The sequence below is a fragment of the Tauraco erythrolophus genome, chromosome 4 (genome assembly GCF_009769465.1).
Source record: "Tauraco erythrolophus isolate bTauEry1 chromosome 4, bTauEry1.pri, whole genome shotgun sequence".
NCBI classification, from domain to species: Eukaryota; Metazoa; Chordata; class Aves; order Musophagiformes; family Musophagidae; genus Tauraco; species Tauraco erythrolophus.
Window position 1 is genome coordinate 79,670,353 of NC_141468.1, and position 20,798 is coordinate 79,691,150.

The window sequence follows — 20,798 nt, forward strand, 5'->3', positions numbered from 1 at the left end:
CATTCCCAGCTGCTTTTCTTACTTTTTTCAGGTTTGTTTTTTTTTTTTTTTTGTGACTGCTGTTGGCACAAACACTTGCAGTACCCTCCTGCATTCCTTTTTACTTGGTGGGCAAAATGCTGAAGGTTGGTCAGTGTGTTTGCATGGACTGACAAGTCAGTCAGCTAAACCAGATTTTGTTCTCTTAAAAGGGGCATTTACTTTCACTTCTCTTCTCTCCTCAGCTGCCAGTTTTCTGGAAATTATAGAAAATTATTTATCCTTGAAGCCTTTACTTCCCCATCAAATGTAGTTGTCTTAGACAGCCTTCATAACTGTCTAAGAAGCAGTTATATTCACTATACATAAACGTGAATAGAGTCAGAATTATCAATTTCTTCAATATCAGCCACACATCACACGCAGCCTGAGTCTCTCCTACCCCCATAATTTTTTGGAAGTTGTCTGCTTGCAAACATCAGGACTATAGACATTGGAAGGGACTCAAAGGCCAGAGGCTACAGGTTCAGTCTGCCTCAGTCTTAGAGGTGGGGAACACAACATCTCCAGATACCCAGGGCACCAGTTGAACATGAACAAGCCAGACATTATGAAACACTGCACTGAGTTTTCCTACAAAAATACACATTTTTCTCTTGTTCTTCTAAACCGATTATTTTCTCAGGACATGGAAAAAAAGATTACCAAAGGGTTAGAGAGCCGTCAGAGAGGTTCAGAACTACATTCTCATGTATTGGTAAAAATACAAAAAAAATGACCAGCAAAGATGGAGTTCCCCCTACTGTCCTCATTCCCTCACACCCTGAGGAAATGCTGGCATCGTCTGAAGTGCCATTTTAGCACATCATATTTCGACTGTCGTTCTCACAGACAACATCATCTTTAGAGCACTAAAAAGTGCAAAACTTGACGTGTACAATAAAAACCATACAGGCACCACTTCTTCTCCTAGAAAGCCAGCTCGGTAACATTCCGCCTTAACAAAGAGTAAAGCAAATATTTTACTTTCAAATACTTCCTCACTGAGTACCCACATCATAGATAAACCAAATGTAATGGAAAGGAACAAATTATCAAGCGATGTTCCATCAGTGTGTCCACTGTACTTTTAACAAAAATAGGGACAAAGATAAAAGGGGTTATAGAAGCACATTCAGATTTTATCAGAACAATCTCTAGAACACTATTTAATCCAAATCTCCACGTTACAGTTTAGCACTGCTCTGTAATCCTATGGAACAGTACTCACTTTATGTGTGGAATATTCATATTTAGAAAGAAGATTTTATTATGAAACAGAGGTTTAAAAAGCAAAACATCATTACTTTTTCCCACTGTCCTACATAGATAGTTCAATTATTCATATTTAAAGAAGAGCCACGGATTTTGCTTTTTCTTTTTTTTTTTTTTTTTAATTATATCTATATAACTTGCAGCTGGTAGTCTACAAAGAGAGACGTTGTCAACATATGAAAGGACACATCCCCCAAAGTACTAGCACTTCGGAGCTAAAACAGGTAGCACAGGAAATTGTTGTGGAAACCTGACGACAGTTTTGTTTTTTCAACACTTTGACTAGAATTTCAGCTACTCATGATGGAAAGATAAGAAAGAGAATGCTGATCTGGATTTTAAAGTTAATGGTGATAACATCTCGCAGCTGAAACTGCACCAGGACTGAGCTGGTATTCTCTTCTTGTCCTACAGTGCTAAACCAAAGCAAACAAGCAAAAAGATTTCTCATTTACATGGCGATAGGACCATCTGCTACCCAAGTAATAACCCAAAATAAAACAGTCCTTCAGGCGCTGCGCTGGCTGGAGCAGCATGCGTGCAATGCGCACGCTGACATCATTCACCCGCTGCCAGGAGAGAGGCTGCTTTATGTAAGGGCCTGCTCTTTTCTTTTCTTCTTTTTTTTTTTTTTTTTCTTTTTTCTTGCTGGCTACACAGTTTTTCAGTGCTCTCAAAGGCTGTTTTATTCGTCAGGCTATCTTTAACCAGAGACAATCTCGCAAGAAAAGTACAAGTCTTTAAGGCTAACGTTACAATCCAAGCAGAAGAGCTGGTCACACAAATAGAAAGGATTTTCAAAGCTTCAGCTCATTTTAAATGACACTTACATTCATTTCTGCAGTTTTTCTGCTATGAGCAAATGAACAACCTCATTCTGCGTTCCACTGAACACCTCGAATCCCCTTTACAGTCAATGAACATCTGGAGTCCCAACGAATACAGAATTAATCCCCAAGGCTGGACAGCAAAACAGGTCAGGAACCATCCCTGCTACAAAAGTCACTATGGGAATCTTGCAGCAGGTCAACCAAAACCAGGCTGCACTTCACTACTGGTTTTGTAACACAAGTTTTCTTTGCAGACCAATTTCCCTTAACCAGCTCTTGCCCACAGTAGAACATTAGCATAGCTCTAAGTGCAATGACCTAAACTATCCTGTTAAAACCTACAGCAAGTAGGTTCACCCATACTCAGTAGCAGGGCATTCCTAGGACATTCTTCTAACCAGATTCTTAGCACTCTTCACTCTCCCAAGAGTCTTTGATGGTACTCAGCTCCTGGGCCTTTTAAGACTTTCCTTTTCCTTCCATTGGGGTGGGAGGAGTAAAAGAAAAAAGTAAAAAAAGAAAAGAAACAAAGAACATCAACAACACGCACATGCTCTCCTACACACCCACACCCACACAGGGGGAAAAAAAAAAAAAAGGAAAAAGGAAAGTTGTACAAGGTGCCAATCTGGAATGAAATGGATTTTTGAACAGACAGTCATATTTGGCACTGTCAGCAAAAGCTTGTGGGTGGCCCTGTGTCTCTCTGAGCCTTAATGCCCTTTTTACATCAGTCATTTAAAAACGTCCCCCGCAAAGTTCAGCTGTGCTGCTTCTGACGTTATTTTCACAACGCTGCTGAATGGACTCAACTGGGAGATTTGCTTTCCCCATTCCAGTTCCATAAAGCACTATACATTAAGGACGTATTCCATTTGGCCTTCAAGTAGCATTTTTATGGTCCATGCAGATCCACGATTATTTTCCCTTTAAAAAGAATCAACAGAAAACCCAACTCTCTGTTGGAGAGCATGGAAATTAAGAACTATTGGATCTCCTGAACCAACTCCTACGATCCTCAGGCAGAAGACTGGGTTAAAGGGTCCTCACATGGTTCTAGCTGCATTCTCAGTACACCACTTTTATGAAGAAACCAGAGCTGTAGAAATTCCTCCGGCATGGCGTGGAATCCAGAATCGGGCAAGACATTGTCATAGTAGTGATGGCTAATAAACTTCCCGTGCAGGTCCACCGAGAACGGCCAGAAGCCATAAATTGTCACTTCTTCACACAGACCAAGGGCAGCACTGACTAAGAAAAGTCCGGTGGAAAGCCGTTTGGCATGGATACCTTTGCTCTTCCAGAACTTGCCAATGTCACGCAGGAAATTGGGGTTGGCAAAAAGAACTGCCTGCTTGGCACCGAAGTCCTCCAGGGTATAATAGACACGTAGGGAGGGTCCTGTCCCTGTCTTCATCGAGAAGGCTGGCATGTAGATGTAGCTGTGGTTATACACCTTCACGCTGTCCACAAATGCTTTTCGAGACCACAGAAGATTCTGGAACCTGTAAAACAACAGGGAAAACCAAGTTGGTCACACATAGGTTTTCCCAGTCATTCCAAAACCCAGTCTAAAAGCTGCTCTTCATACACATATTTACGATTACCTGCACACCTTTCTCGAACGCAGACAAACAAAGTCTGGACAAACTTCTGTCTGCCATTGCCTCTCTTCTAAAAACATAAACCTGAACAGACAGTTGAAAACTATCCGGTATCCTGCTAACTCCAAAACCCAAGCTATTTCTGATTTCATCTTCTCAAAAAATCCTGAATGAACACTGACAGTTTTCCTGAAAATCAAACATTTTTAGTGACCTTTTTTTTCTGTCCAAAAACCAACTTACGTTTTCAGGCACAGGAATCTTTAAAAGAAATTTTGAAGTCTGTGTTGTTCTCGTTTCTTAAAGGTATATGAAAGAGAATCCAAGTTACATGCTCAGCAAGCAATACCAAGAAATATTTAAACAGAAACTTTGGACTTAGAAAACTTGTAAGACTTGTTTTTGTTATGCCTGTATAGCAATTTAGGTTGTGCTACCATAGTAGTTCATTCTTGTTCTGGAACTGAGAGCAATCTCAAAGAACAAACTTTGTTACAAACAAGTAAAACAGAAATAAATGAATTGTTTAGGATAAGCTGCACCACAAAAATTTAGCAACGAGCACCAAACAACGTTCAGAGTTGGTGCTTAGATGGCACAATTTACACACTGAGTAGGTTTAAAAGCAGCCGATATTTGTAGTGTGCAAGTTCTTTAACTAGTTGGCAACTATGAGAAGGGCAAAGTATATGTACAAGTTATTTCTCTAACATGATAGTCTTCTCATCTCTTGACATAAAAACTACATTCCGTTACAATTCGTTAAATTGCCAATAGCTTTTTGTTGATGGCTCCTTTATCCCTGATGTTAGACGTACATACTACTCCAAAACCAGTGTTCTGTCAAGCCTACAACCTTTGCTTGCCACATGCTTCTGGATAAGCCAAGATGAACGAGACATCTGGCAGGAAATCCTAGGCCACTCGCACACACCAAAACCTGCACTGATGTTTGACCTGTCCTGTTAGGGATGTCCGGCGCTAACCAAATCACATCTCAGTAAAATATTAAAGCATCCCTAATAAGTATCATTGGGTGTAACTGACACAGAGGTCAGCCAGAGCCGCATGTAAAATCCATTACCTAAACCACAAACTTGCAAAGCAAGAGGAGCACTTGCTGTCCTGAGGTGCAGACTGCACTGGAGGTTACTTTTGCATGAGAAAGTCACTATGATTTACTCTCAATAATCTACTTTCTTTCCAGAGCCCACGCAATCTTCAGAGCACCAGTAAGCCCTCCTTGTCTTTACCACCTGACAGTATCTATAGCCTTCAGCATGCAGGCAAAGTTCACTACATTAAAAGCCACCTCTGTGCAAGGACTTTTTTTCCCCTTCTTAGGTGCAGGCAGAGAGAGAGGTATGAAAATATATTTTTAAAGAGTTACGAAGATATCAATTTTGGGGTATAGACCTCTGTGAAACAGCAGCAAGAATCACACATGCAGCAAGACACACAGGTTCAGGTAGGATGCCAGATGACCTCAAGAAGCATCAGACAAAATTTCAGCTGAAACAATTGTCAAAAAAAATACAGCTTCAACAGCATTAAATGTCTCATGAACACATCAGGTGTTTTGAAGTCTTTGTTTCGTCAGAAAACTTGAAACATTCCTAATAAGTTCAAAGGTTTTGTTGAAATTTTCAACACAAAATATTTGGTCTCCTGATCTGCTATAAGTTTCTGTCAAAATTTCATTCAAACAGAAGTAGAATAAAGCTGTTTTGATGCAAATCCCCTGGAATCTGCCTGGGTCTTCAATCCTACAGATCTGCTCCTATTGCATGGTGCTATCTGCTAATGTAGACGAAGTCACTGTTTTCCAAGCAAGAAATCAATTCAACCTGAACATACAAAACAAAACAATAAAAATAATTTCGTAATTTACTGCATTTGGCATTCTTTTCTGCAGAAATAGCCAAGACACAGCTGAATATAGAAGGCCAGACAAGACCAAGGTGCCCCAGTAGAAATTCATTGTCTGGCTGTACCTTCTCATATGGGCACTCTCACTCCAATACCATCAGACCTTTAACCAAGTGTTCCCCAAAACAGGCTTTACTGTCCTCTCTTCCTAAGGAGCAGCAAGACAACCTGTCAGATTATCAAGTACAGGAGTTGAGTCCATCCTATCAAACTTGTCCCATTTCCATTAGGACACAGTCACTGAGGGTAAAAAAAAAAACAAACAACCAAAAACAAACAACAAAAAAAAACAAACAACCACAACAACAACAACAAAAAACCCAACACAAAACCCCAAATCCCTAGCTTAATATTTTTGATACTCAGGCACTCAGAGCCTCAGTATTCAAGCCTCATTCTAATAACCCTAATTGCTTATAAAAGGTAGAATAAGACCAGCAGCAAGTTTTCAGACTGTTGCCCTCCCCATAACTTGGGACATTCACTGGGAGGTGGCGGATGCAGGTTCAAACCTCCTGTCACAGTAAAGGGAACTTGAGCACACAGCTTGACGTGACGGGGTCGTTGCACCGTGGCTGAGGGGAAGACAGAGACAGGTGCTCTGCCACTCCTGGAAGCCAGTTTCCCACTTACAGCTAGTTAATAAATTTCACTTCAGATAGCAAATGGATATGGCTGTTCTAAAACTGCATTTTTCAGCAAATTTCCCATTCACAGAAAAGCACGCACAGCTCTAAGATGAATACATTAAAATGGTTCAGATACAGCCCCAAAGGCCCATGGACTGTCTCTGAATATTCATTTGCTGTTATTGCCGCAATGCTTTTACGCTTCTTATAGCTAAATCTCCCCGAATGCCTTAAAGTAACGAGAAGTGAATGGCACTGCCGTGAGAGCGGTGCATAGAAGGGACTTCACGCAGAAGGGACAGCGTTTGTCATGCTACTGCAAACTGTCCTTCGGGAACATCACCTCCTGGAAACCCATGCCTTGTTCAAACGAGCTGGATCGCAGTGTCAGTAGGCATCATGCCCAGTTCAACAGATGGACATTATATAGGTGGTCAGGAGCCCATGTAGAAGCATAAAACATGCTGATTACGGCTCGTCTGACAGTCAAACACAGCCAAAAAGCTGCTGCCCATCTTGCGTCCCTCATGAGGGGAGATATTAGACACAAATGAAATTTTCCGCTTGCCATTTGTAAAAGTAGGAGTCCTCTCCAGCTTTCAGACATTTCACAGGCTGAGAAATCTGGGGACAAACACAGTACACCAGCAAGTTTCTAGAAACGGTACTGGAAGCTCAAGTGTATTTTCCTTTAGCTCACAATCCAGACAAGGAGTTCTGCAGCAGTCCCATTCCAGTGGTGGCTTTGGGGGTGCCATACCCCATCCATCTCAGCAGACAGCGAGGAGGCTACCCCATGCCTGACAGAGACCAGGAAGGCTTTTCCTCTGCAGCTGACCAGCTCCATAGCACATGCATGAGCATGACGATATGGCTCCTTCCTGCTTGTCCTGGCACACGCCACCAGTCTGGTTCAGTCCTCACGCCATGATGGGCAGAAACACGTTCTCTCGTGCTGATCCTCACCCAGCTGCCTCTGAACAAGGAGCCATTGGTTCCTAGTTAGTGCTCGTCCCTACCTGACATGTTTTGAATGCTCAGTACACTCAGTGGCACAGCCCAGAAGCTGCACAGCTCTTCCCCGCTCACCGGGCTTCAAAAGGAAGCCCTCAAATGATCCAGCCTCTTATGCAAGAGTGCATCTCGGGCGACATTATCTTCACAGCTCAGGTCTGAGCAAGAAACAGCCTGACAGCTCTCAGGGTTGTCCTCTGACCTTCTGCAGTCAAGCTCACACAAATGCATGGCGGTCGCCAGCGCTTAGGTAAAACTGGAGCTGGAATCTCCAGTATCTCAGCAGCACCTGAAGACTATGCGGGTCGCTCGGTGACTTGCATAGCGCGTCCCAGCAACTTGACGGCAGCCCGGAGAGGCACTGAGGCCGTTGAACGCTGGTGAGAGCGGATCACGGTATGTTCAGCCCAGGCACTTTACTTCCACTACTCTCATTAATGGCAGCCAGCAAATAAAGTCACCAGCAGCACATTTCCGCTGTCAGGTCCATATGACAGATCAACTTAAAAAGCACAACTTTCAGCAGGCACGTGTAGGCACAGCTGCACAGGTATCCGAGAAGTAATTTCCTTGGTACCAGCTGTAGAGTTCCCTCAAATGCTCTGCTTTTCCAGAGAGAAGGATGCATCCAAGAAAAAACTGCCACAGTACATTGTCATGACTTAAGTCATAGTACTTAAATACCATTAAGACTTAAGAGCGTTGTGTTTTGCTTTTTGTTTTTAATCTGTTTTTAACATTCTTATTGATGTTCTTTAGCAGATATTTAGGGACAGGGTTGCTCTCTGCTACTAAGAGATGACTCCCAGTAACCACAGAGAATTTGCTGCAGTGACATTGAGCTAACCCGCTTGCAGATAACAATGGCAGCATTTTCTCACATCTTTGTTTCTTTTTGATCTCCCTGGAGAGTCAATACCTCATGCCTGCGATGATATCCCAGTCACTTACTGCGTCGGCATCTGCAAAGTCAGAAGTTCAGTGTTCTGTATTAATTGCAAATTGACTTATTGAAAAGGAAAAAAAAAAGATCGAGTAATGAGGGGAACAGCTCATATGCCAAAGAAATAGTGTATTATTTTAAAATTAAGGCAAACAGAGCTCAAGAGAATAGAGCAGAAGGCATATGAAGTCTTATGTATTTGTCCCTATGGCAAAAAAATAACCTTACAAAAATTTAGATAATTTGATGTCGGCATTAGCCATGATTTAGCAATTTGCTGCAGCTGTCGGAATATGCTTACAGCTGAGGTCACAACAAGTCAGCTTGCAACCACACATCTGAAGCTCTGCTGCTGTGGCAGAGGAGTTTTACTGCACTCGTTCCTCAGAGTGCTTTTATGCTTTCGAATAGCGAAGCCCTCCTTAATGCCCTGTGCTCTAATTTTATCATGCACTTGATTACCTGCCCCTCCGGGGCTTGTGTAGCCAATCTTACTAAAACACAGACTGTGTCTGAATGAACAGCACATTAGTTTCCATGCGCTCATTCTCCACATGGGCTCTTTTGGCACGCATTAGGTGCAAGGCAGACTATTCCACTTGTCCACACAGGGAGCCAGAAACAAGCACTTAAAGTACTGCAAATTAACCCCCTTTCTTGTTTTATCCCAGCTTCCCCAGCTACACAAACCACTGCTTACTTAGCCTAAGGACAGCTACCTGACTTAAGGTTCAATTATAATCCCATTAAAGTCAATGGCAAAGCCAACTCCGATCTCACTGGAAGCACGCTCGGAGCCTCGGGCAAAAAAAAATCAGGCCTGCAATGCACTGCAGAGGGATTAGAAAAGGTATGAAGTAACTTGAGCAATCATAAAGGCTGATCATTAAACCAATAAAATTACAGATGCCAAACATTCTCCATCAACGCAGAAGGCTTTTATTCCGGTGGTAGATCCCAGTGCTTTGTCTAAGCTCATGTCAAACACCCTCAGCATGAGGAATTCTCCCGTCTTCTCACCGCAGGGCCCTCCACAGGCACTACGGTCACCCAGTCCAGAGCTCATGGCACAGATGGGGTGATGCTATTTCCACCTTTTCCTTTCCCTTTGTTCTCCTCCATTCCCACTGACTGCCCTTTATGGACCCAAACACAGCAAATCTTCCACTGGGACTCTCAGCAGAGATGCTCCCCTCCCAGGGTTCTGCTGACTCCAAAGCTCACTGCAGTTCATCCCTTCGGCACAGGCTGCAGCCTGCTGAGACCCCGCACTGCCTTCTCCTCCTGCTCATGGACGGGGGCTTCCAGCCTTTCAGAACCTGTGCATTCCTCTCATTTCTGATCCCAAAGAGAAAAGACAAACAAATTAGCCTGATTCACCTTTTTATACACCTTTTCAATGGCATTTTCCAGGCCAGGAATTCAGGTTACTCCCACCATCAGCTCCAAAGAGCCACAAGCAAGGAAACACTCTTCCCACAGTGACAGCAAACTACATCTTTCTCCACCAGCCTGTTTTTTAATGACACCCTGTCCTTAGCACATGACCTTCAGAATAATTTGATGCACTCAAAGTCCAGTTAGACATTGCAGAGGTAGGCTCTAATCCCCACAAAGAGGCAGGCTCCCCTTCTGTCTGAATTCAGTATTAATTAGGGTTTTTTTTTAAACCTCCACCCATTACCGCTCTTACACTGTCGCCCTGGGAATACTATATATAGAGCCAAGGGAAAGCTGACTGTCTGTTTCTCAATGGAGCACAGAGCTATCCTATACACCAAAGCGATGAAATATTAAAATCAGTGTTCTCTGGTATTTTGGGACTGTGTGTGATCCTTATTCTGCCAACTCAAATTAGAATGCGCTTTTAATAGCCACGCTTTCCAAAACCAGTAGAGCTAAACGTCAATCCTTTCTGTTATCTGACAGCTTGAATCTTAGCTTTCCAAAGACAAGCAGTTCGTCTTAGTTTGACTCTTTGAAGACTGTGGCTACTGAAGTCACACACAAGTGGAAACGATATAAAAGGACAGCGAGAACAGCATGGCTGTAAACTACTCGTATTGTCAAACGGAAATGCTGCCTAGCATTTCTATATCTTCTGAATACTTCACAGCTCTTACAGCTGAGAGTCTGGAGGATGAGAAAACAGAGACCCAATGAAATCGGCTAGAAAACAAAGTCACAGAACTAAGCCTGATATCTTTAGCATTTAATTTCACTGGACTGCAAGCCAGAGCGAGCCTGCAAGAAGAAAATTAGCCAGATAACACATTTTCTCAGGTTTTAATGGGAAAAAAAGAACTGCAACAAAGCCTGGATATAATCTTGAAGAGATTTACTTTTGATTAACACAGGTTTCCTCAGACAGCCTGGTGTGTCTTTGGGACAGTAACCAAACAGGAACAGACCAGTGCATTATCTCCTGCACTTCTAGGTATTTTAACCAACTCCTGTCCCGTACAAGTCCCTGTAGGTCACTGCCCACAATAGCACCGCAGCAAACACAAAGTTAGTCACATCATGCTTTCCTGTCTGTTCGTGCTGGCCGTATATGCTTTCTAACCCAAACAAAACATACCAAATGTTTACAGCCATGAAAGACCTATTCATAGCTGAGAACACTTCCCAGCTGGTACACGTGAACGCTTGCTAAGTCTTTTCAGTTCTCTCTTTAACATCATGACCTCCTTAGCATATTAATAATTTGCAAATGTCAGTGAAGGTGACATTCGACTATATTTTCTCTTCAACCTCTCAGAGCTCTTTCCAAAAAGAAGTGGATAGAGAGAGAAAACAGCAATGTTTGAACTGAATGTGTTTTCTTTTTAAAGACACTCTGTGCTACAAAGTGTAGACCGAGGAGAAATGATTTAAAACAGTAGATGCTTCGAGAGGCATTATGGCAACAACTGTAACAAGGGTAGGCTCTTTTTTAAGTATATAAGCATCTTTTTTAAACTATAGTATATGTATCACTCGTGATCTCCGAGGTCACACCACATGGCCTGCAGCCAGAGTGCAGCTCCCTGCTAAACAACATTGTCAACTAAAAGCTTCACAATAAAAACAGTTGTTCAGAGCCCATAGGAATATGTGGTGAATGTACAGTGTTTTAAATGGGATGAAATCAATTCACACTACTCTAAAACATGCAAAAGGACATCTCTGTATTTCCTCTATTAGTGTCTCCTCTGGGCAACCTCACCTGTTTTGGCATCCCTAGGACAATGAGCGTTGCAATTGAGCAATGAACTAGTAGCCATCTGAGTATAAGCAGAAGAGATGATAAATTGCTCTAGAGCAGTTAGATTAGCAGAGGCCAAAAACAAGGCTAAAAAGAAGGAAAAAGAGAGAGAAACACAGCAGTTCACCAAATGAGAAGTCCCTTCCAGTCCTTGGCATAAGAGCTCATGCCATCAGTAAAATCCCTGGAAATGAGCCAGGAGAATTCAAGCCAGCCCAAGGGCTGCAGCTGTAGATCTTGAAGTCACTACCTTCAGCAAGCTTTCAAAATGCCCCATGTGAAGAAAAAGACTTTACTTTCATCTAATATCAGTTTACAGCAACATTTCTCAGCAATTCTGGTGCTGTACAGTTATGCCTAGAAGTGTCAGTAGATGCTTCTCAAGGCTTCCAATAGTGTTAGAGGTGTGTTGATTTGCTGCACACTAGATCTTTGAAAGAGTCCACCCTTCAACTCTGCAACTTATACGAGGACACAGAGAAGATTAAGAACATGACAAGTATATTTTAAACTCTTGGCACATCCAAGTATTTTCAGCTCAGGAAGATTTCCCAATACTGGTGTAGCTGGTCAATGTAGTAACCCCAGTGAATCTCATTTCTAAATATTTACCTAATCTATTCTCTGCATCCTTCTAACCAATGATCTTCCCAATATCTTCCCTCTTATGTCATGACTGTCTTGATCCCTTTGTCAAAAGCCTTTTAAAAATTCAAATAGACTTTATCTACTGGATATATACAATCCTTATCCACATGCATCTATTCAAAGAACTCTAAAAGTTTTACAAGGTACAATTTCCCTTGGGCTCAGCAGTGCTGACCCTTCACAAACACATACATTTATCTAGGTGTTCACTAATACTACAGAATTGTAGAATGGTTTGGGTGAGAAGGGACCTCAAAGATCATAGAATCATAGAATCATAGAATCGTTAGGGCTGGAAGGGACCTTCAAAGGCCATCTAGTCCAACCCCCCTGCAAGGAACAGGGATATCTCCAACTAGATCAGGTTGCTCAGGGCCTCAAGATCACTTCGTTCCAATCTCCCTGCCATGAGCAAGGACACCTTTCACTACATCAGGTTGCTCAAAGACTCATCCAACCTGGCCTTGAACACTTCCAGGGATAGGACTTCCACAGCTTCTCTGGACAACCTGTTCCAGCCCCTCACCACCCTCAGAGGGAAGAATTTCTTCCTTAGACCTCATCGAAATCTACCCTCTTTCAATTTAAAGCCATTACCCCTTGTCCTATCACCACACACCCTTGTAAAAAGTCCCTCTTCAGCTTTCTTGTAGGCCTCCTTTAGGTACTGGAAGGCTGCTAGAAGGTCTCCCCAGAGCCTTCTCTTCTCCAGGCTGAACGACCCCAACTCTCTCAACCTGACTTCATAGGAGAGGTGGCTCCAGCCCTCGGAACACCTTTATGGCCCTCCTCTGGACCAGTTCCAACAGCTTAATGTCCTCCTTATGTCAGAGGCCCAGAGCTGAATGCAGGACTGCAGGTGAGGTCTCACAAGAGCAGAGCAGAGGGGCAGAATCACCTCCCATGACCAGCTGGCCACGCTTCTTTTGATGCAGCCCAGGACACGGCTTTCTGGGCTGCCAGTGCATATTGCCGGCTCATGTTGAGCTTCTCATCAACCAGCACCCCCAAGTCCTTTTCCTCCAGGCTGCTCTCAATCCCTTCATTTACCAGTCTGTATTCATGCATGGGATTGTCCCGACCCACGTGCAGGACCTTGCACTTGGCCTTGTTGAACTTCATGAGTTTCCCATGGGCCCACCTCTCCGGGCTCTCAAGGTCCCACTGGATGGCATCCCTTCCCTCCAGTGTGTCGACCACACCACACAGCTTGGTGTCATCTGCAAACTTGCTGAGGGTGCACTCGATCCCACTCTCCATGTCAATGACAAAGATGTTAAACAGCACTGGTCCCAATACTGACCTCTGAGGAACACCACTTGTCACTGGTCTCCACTTGGACATCCAGCCATTGACCGCAACTCTGAGTGCAATCATCCAGCCAATTCCTTATCCACCGAGTGGTCCATTCATCAATTCCATGTCTCTCCAGTTTAGAGACAAAGATGTCATGCGGGACAGTGTCAAATGTTTTGGACAAGTCCAGGTAGACGATATCAGTTACTCTTCCCTTTTGCACCAACATAATATAATATATATAATACATTCTCTACTAATTCAGCTGGTATAGATGTCAGGTTGACAGATCTACTTGAACTATCTTTCATTTGAACTGGTTTTAAACACTGATGCCATTTTTAACACCTTCCAGTCTCCAAGAACCAAGGCAGTTTTGAGCGAGGAAGTCCACACTACTGTTCTTCAGCACTCATGGATGAGTCCAGTCCTGCTAATGCATTCACATCCATCCTGTATGTGTACCGTAAATTCTCTAACAATTACCTCAGTTTCAGCTTGCTGAGCCCACTCCCATGGGCACAGGGAGTGTCCTCAGTTTCTTCTGCGGTAAACACAGATGCACATAATTCATACGGCCTTCCTGTGACTTCTCTGAGCATTTCTTTTAAATCTCATCATCAATTGACCGTACAACACAAGGCAGGTGGGGGGTGGGTGGTTTTTGCTCTTTTTTGACTTATTCTGTTGCTGGAAGGAGGATGTTGCATTAGGATTTCATTCCTCTAGTTAGTTATTTTTGGAAACTTTTTCTGCCTGCCACATAGATAAAATCTTTAATCAGCCAGAGCTTAGAATAAAATCCATTTCCTTTGGAAACAACTTCAGCTTTTGGTAGGATGTTTCTCCATTTCCATTAATCTCCCTTTTCTTTGCCCTTTAGAGATGTCAACTTCCTTTTACCTTTTCTTAAGGCTTGATAGATGCTCCTAGCACTATGCCTCCAGTATGGTACCCTTAGGAGAGTCCTCTATTTTGAGTAGATCGTTCGGATATATTTTCCAAGATGTATGGTGTTTAATGCTGAGAATGCCACTTAAACTTGTTTTCAACTCGACTAAGCTGCCAAGGTTTCTCCTGAACTGTTAGTATAGCCTGTACTCAATTTAGATTGCTATAGCTAGAACACTCTCAAAAAAAAAAAAAAAAAAATCAAAGCACAGATAGCTGAAACATGCTGGAGCTTTTGCTAATCTCTTCAGCTGTTTTGATACCTGTGAAAGTGCTAGAGTTCCTTCACCATTTTTCCCCTCATTAACTTCATTCAAAGGAGATACAGTGTAAAAGTAAAAAAAAAACCCAAAACTTTTTTTTTTTCTTTTAAGGTAGCTGGAATTATTTCAATGCTATTTGCTAGGACAAAGTCATACTTTTGAAAGGCAGGGCATATCACCAAGTACTTCACAGCCCTCTATGCACTGGCTGAGGAAAGCAGAGCAAAACATTGAATTCTCCATCTCTCTTAGTTTCCAAATGCCAGGGAAGGATCAGTCGCATTGATACTAAATCATATAGGAGCAGCTTTGTAACTGTAGTTGGTGTTCTTCCCGTGTCACATAACTGGAGGTGCTGTGCCTCTTGTTTTATATAATACAACATAACCCAGATGTGGTCCTATCTTCTCACATTCTGAAATACCAAGCAAGAAAACTTTCCTCTCTTTTGCTCCCTATCTTAGGGAACAGTCAGTAACAACAAATTGTCAGAACTGGATGGAACCTGACCCCAGAAGACAACATCGGCAGGATATTCACCTGAGCAATGCAATCTCAGATATCAGCAATGAGTGAAGGTCTTTCAATCTCTCGTTAAAACTAATTTTACTGAATATACAACACTCATTAAATCAGAGAACAAGACAAGAAGAGAGCAACCATCTAAACTGGTGGTCGAGCCACCTGGCCTTCAAGCCCTCCCTGTTTTGTCCCACAAACTGGAACGGTATCAGCAGATGGCACTGACGGCACCAGCCCAGCATGTCCCTTTGCTGATGGTTAGAACTGCCTCCTACTAGGTAAGAGATAGAGTTTAAGTCCACTGACACAGAAAAGGGAACTGAACTTGGGTCTACCACAGCTTCAGTGACTGAGGTGACTACTCACCTCTCATAAAATACCGCATCTGCCTTGGCTAGTTTTCTGAACCAAGCTCTATGCTATTCAGCTGAAACTACTCACAGCCTGGTTTTCCAAATCACCTGGGAACAACTTAAACTAGATTACCTGGAAGTTTTAGTCGGCAAAAAAAAGTACATCCAGCCCTATCTTCATTTCTTTTTATTTGACTCAGCTCTTTGCACCAATTCTCTTCAGGAAGGTGCCAAAACATTACTGCAGCAGAAGTTTGACTGAGGTGACCCACTCATACATATCATATGGGTTGTGGAGAAGATGGCATCAACCTTCCCAACAAGTGCTGTGTGTGAAACTATGGCCAAACTATGAACTCCTGTGTTCGTATTCCTTTGAGCTACCTTTTCTCTCTAAAACCCAAAGAACATCAGCTTTAACAGATGTTCATGTTCAAATGACTAAGGAAAGCAAGTTACCATCTCCTACAGAATCAAGAAGATTTCTTTCAGATTCAGGCAGCACAAAAAATAAGCTCCTTTTCTTTAATGCTCTGAGTAATTAATACTGAATTACATCAGAAATTCTACCGAAGGACTTCTGACACTCACATTGATACTAAATAACTACCACATGCTTTACACGATTACCATAAACACCAAAGATGTGAACACGGATTAGGCCATTATTTTAAAGTATTACTGAATAATCAAACAGGAACAAAAGCCAGCATTAGAGGCTTGTCTCCCTGAAGCAGCAGTAACACATTACCTGAAAAAAAAACAGATTTGGACCTAATCACCAGGTCAAAGGGTATCTTGGAGTTAGGAGAAAGCTATGGTCTGGGGTCTACAGCACAAGTCAGTAACAGAAAAACAGAATACCTTAAGGGCATCCACTTGATAAGGCCAAGGTATTTTTCAGATAAGGCCAAATCATAGGTTTGAAAGTAGCTGTAAATGTCAAGGCTGTCAGCAGCTCTGAAGAACCTGAGGTTGGCCATGAATCACATGGGACTATCAACAGCTACGGCCATAAACTTCCCCTTGAGGAAGTAGTTACACTCCCAGAAGGTTTCCAAATGCCAGGAGGATCATTCAGTGATCAGCTGCTTTGGCTGACAGACCTTTATGTCCCTAGCAGCTCAGTGCACATATTCCCAAAGCAGCTAATCCAACGTTAACAGCGGTGAAATTCAGCCTTTTGTTTTACAGACAGGCCAGAATAGCTTGTACCAGGATGTGCAACACTTGAGAGCTATTGCTGAGGTTTTTATCCAGAGGCTTTATCCAGATAATGATTTGGAAAACATACACTATTTAACAAGCAATGTATTTTTATCTCAATCTGTCTCAAGGCCAAAACTTCCTTCCCTAATCTGCTAGTCTAATAAACCACAGTGCACAGTGCTGCTTTGCTTTACCAAGCTAGCGTCAGGAACCTGGCATGCTCCAGCAAATACAGCACTTTGCTTGTAACACCAAGTCCTCTTCAGACTGGTCCTGCTTGTTATAAAAATGAGACCATTTCTTCTACCTCCCTCCACATCTGCATTTTTTATGTTAAAAAGAAGAATCTGAGGAATGTCTCATTTTAAAATATTCCTCTATTTCAAATATACCTTGAAATGGAGTAGAAACATGTGCATTAAGGTCCTGTCTTGAACCATTAAATTGACACAATTTCCCTGATATCAATGGATTTACACTAACTTTCATCAAACGAGCATATAGATCAGTCTTTATGACATCATATGCCAGATATTTAAAGTTTCAGAAACCACCAGTACACTGCATTATTCAAGAAGCACACTGTGAACATACAACAAAAGACAATGATACTATCTGGATGCACAAGGCTACGGAGATGATTCACTCAGCATAATCATTTGCATTCCTGAACCTTGGATGTTTAATGTAGCAGGAGAAATGAGGGATGGCAGCAACTGGGCTGGAGCACAAAGTGAGAAAAAATAAAAAAGACAGCACACTGCACCAATGCTCTGGCAGAAAAGTCCCGTGCGTTCTGTTCCAGCAGCTGTATCTAGTTCCATTTCCAACCTAATGGACTTAGGAGCATAGAGACAAAATCATAAACAATTTGCACAAGGGCATGCTCGTGTGCCTAATGAATTTCCTTTCAGAAAGCCACTCAGCAAAAACATTTCAGCCAGTACACGCCAGCTAGTTCTCTGGTTTGTTTTTCTCAACGCCGTTCTCTGCAGTCCCAACCACTGGAGCACCAGGTATGCACAGGGCAGATGCGGGACCTGGTTCAACTGCAGTACACCAACCACCAGGTCTTTTGTGATAGCCCACCAGTGGTGTCTTCTTCAGCACAATCTAACTTCAATTGTTTGTGAACAACTCATTTGCATGTAGCAACATGTACAGATTTCCCCAACAGGCAGGGGAATAAAGGCGCAAGAACAAAGGACTGGAGGCATCACCTGGGTTTAAGGTTTCTGCTGTGGCTGGGGCAGGGACATGCTGCAGACATTCTAGCAGAGCTGAGCTGCCAGAAGGGAAACCAAGGAGGAATGGAGAAGATGCAGAGCAAAGACCTTGTTGGAAATCCTGTAGCACCAGCGTTGTAAGAAATGCCAACTTCAAAAGGCTCTGTAGGAACATCCAGCAGCCCTTAAATGCTTCGTAATGTCCTGTAAATAACATAAAACCTGTAATAAAAAAATCAAATGCTACAACTGTCAGACATTGAGGGGGAAAAAAAAAAAGAGCAGAAGAAATCAGGGACATCACCAGTGTCCTCTTGTCTCTAAACTATGGTGATATTTGCTATAAAAAAAGCTCACAGATGATCTTAAAAAAGCCACGTGTGGCTTATACTGCAAAATCTATGAGCAGACCTACAGTTCATACTAGTGACATGGAGAAAAAACTCAGCCCAGATGCAGAGATCAGTTTTCTCCCAACACTTTCTTTAAACCATTTCTCCTTTCCAGCTCAGGACACTCAAGCTCCCGCTCTCAAACCCCACCCAACATGGTTCCAAACTCCGCGGTCTCAGTTTATACAACTGGATGGTTCAGACCCGCACAACCTGAGACATACAAAGTCAAATGTACAGGCAACTGAGTGCAGCTGTACTATCTTCTCTCTCTAAGCCTTGTTCTAAAAATTCTCCTACCCGAGAGAACACCAAGAACTCGTGCGAGTATCCGTTTTCAGGACAACAGTTTTCTACAGCTATACCTCGTAAATGCTGTGGATGCAGTGCTGTAATAGCGCTGAGAAATTTATTGTCCCTGTTTAATTAAAAAGGACCTCAAAGCCAGCAGAAATTCCTGATTGCTCACATAGCTTAATGATATTAGCTCACCCTTTGGCTCCATTCCAGGTGCTCCAGCTAGGTCTCTCCAAGACAAATACACTACAGGGACTCAATCACTGGCCTCATAAGCCAGACTGTGCTGCTCAGCATTGGAGCCATGGATTGGTCCCTCTATATTTACCAGTGTAGCTACGTCTCCACCGCACATCAGGTAAGGGAAGCGCACCCGTGCAGTGCAAGAGAGATGAGGAACAAGCCACGTTTTGCCATTGTCCCAAGCTGACTCTGGGACCTAGGGCAGCACAGGGAGGCAGCCAACAGACCTGTCTTTAGGCTGTGCAGCTTTACTAGCCAGGAACAACCACTGTGGGTCTTAGTGATGCCTCTACGAGTCAGTCCAGGATCTTACAAGGGAATTAAAAGCAAAGCCCTGAACGCTTTGCTGCTGTGAGTCCCTACCGCGCTGCTCAAAGATTCGTCATCACGCATGGGTGCAGAGCACACACGGGCTTGACTGAGCTGAGCCCAAGGTTTGCTTTCCCGCCAGGTTCACACCTGAAACTGGGAGCAAACTTCATGCTCCAGATATTGCCTGCAGGAAGAAAAACCAGGGCAAGGCCACCAAAGGCTGGGGAAGGGCAGAGCACTGGCCTCGCTGGGGCTGTAACCAAGCTGCCATCTCTGGAAGAAAGGACTCCGGGAAGGACAGTTAGTAAGTGCATCCTTTTGCAGGACCACACATTCCCCACTCCAGCAGGAGGGGACAGAGTATGGCATAATTACCATTTACAGTACAATCTGTGCACTGTCAACAGTTGGGGGTTTTTTTTATTTTTACATTTATGCTGGGTACGGTGCTATATGCTTTCACATGCTTTCAACTTCCATATGCGTACAATCTTCCACTTAAAATATTCTGTTCGTTATCTTCCCGAATTTCATTTCCTTTGGGAAAGTTCCTGCAAGATTCGAGTAGCCACCTTCTGATTTGCTGTCCTGAATCATGAAAAAAACCCTCAACATTCTTCTGCAACAACATTCTGAAACTTTGCAGCGCGGTATGTTTTCCGATTTAAATGAGATAGACGAGCAGCCCATACCCTCCACATAAAAACCTCATTTAAAAAAAATAATCTTTGTCATGTTTGAAAACCGATGACAATAAAGAAAAAAATGATAGGATCACAACGCTCAAACTCACAATTTAAAAAGTTATGTTACCGGTTTTATACTTCTAAATATACTAAAATATTTTAAATAAAGCTTTCAAAAACTTTTAAACAAAATGAATTTGTATTAGAAAGCTCCCTATGTACATTTATCTAACATTAGTCTTGAGCATTCGCAGCTAAACCATAACTTACCAAGAAATCCAGTCCATAAGAATAGTTTACAACTATAATGGAAGACACTACTTTCTCATTTTTCTTCCACAAATCCTCATATTTTAGTGGAATAAAACTTTTAAGCATCTGCATGGCTATTTCTGTGTTTGATGGAAGATTAGTGACTGTTGTTAGTGAAGTACCCATTAGCTAAGAGATCAATTAAAGCTGAAGGAAGAATTTTGCTAAGGGGTTTCCAGCTAGTATACTAGGAACATTCTCCCTGTGACCCACGTGCCAGGAATTGGCTACAGAGGTAAATAAAAACTGCTCAATCTATTTTTTTCACCTCCTTTTATTCTCAGGGTCTCTTGAAACTGCTGTTATTTTTTGCTGTATATTTTGCTATAGAATTGCCACTAAAATAAAACACATAGTAGAATTTGGCTCTTTTAATAATGCGGTTCTCATGGAGGAAAAATTGCCCCAGAATGAATTATCTGCCCTATCGAATTGCACTATACATACTGACAGCTTGATTTCCTCCATCCTGCTTTATCTTTCAGAAGTACCATTTGGTTCTTTCTGAGTGCAATGACACCTCTTGGCAGGTTTCCGTTTCCTCTTCCAACAAACCAGCTATTGTAAAAAAATGATCAAACAGATGAAAAATTCCAGTG

General features: G+C 42.6%; 1 protein-coding gene across 1 annotated transcript in view; it reads right to left on the reverse strand.

Moving 5' to 3' along the window:
* Positions 1–3,141: 3,141 nt before the first annotated feature.
* Positions 3,142–20,798, reverse strand: part of ST8SIA1 (ST8 alpha-N-acetyl-neuraminide alpha-2,8-sialyltransferase 1) — a 141,066-nt gene continuing 123,409 nt past the window's right edge. Inside the window, exon 5 of the mRNA XM_086610558.1 lies at positions 3,142–3,628. Within this exon, the coding sequence (XP_086466684.1) occupies positions 3,142–3,628 (487 nt within the window). The remainder of the gene's footprint in view (positions 3,629–20,798) is intronic.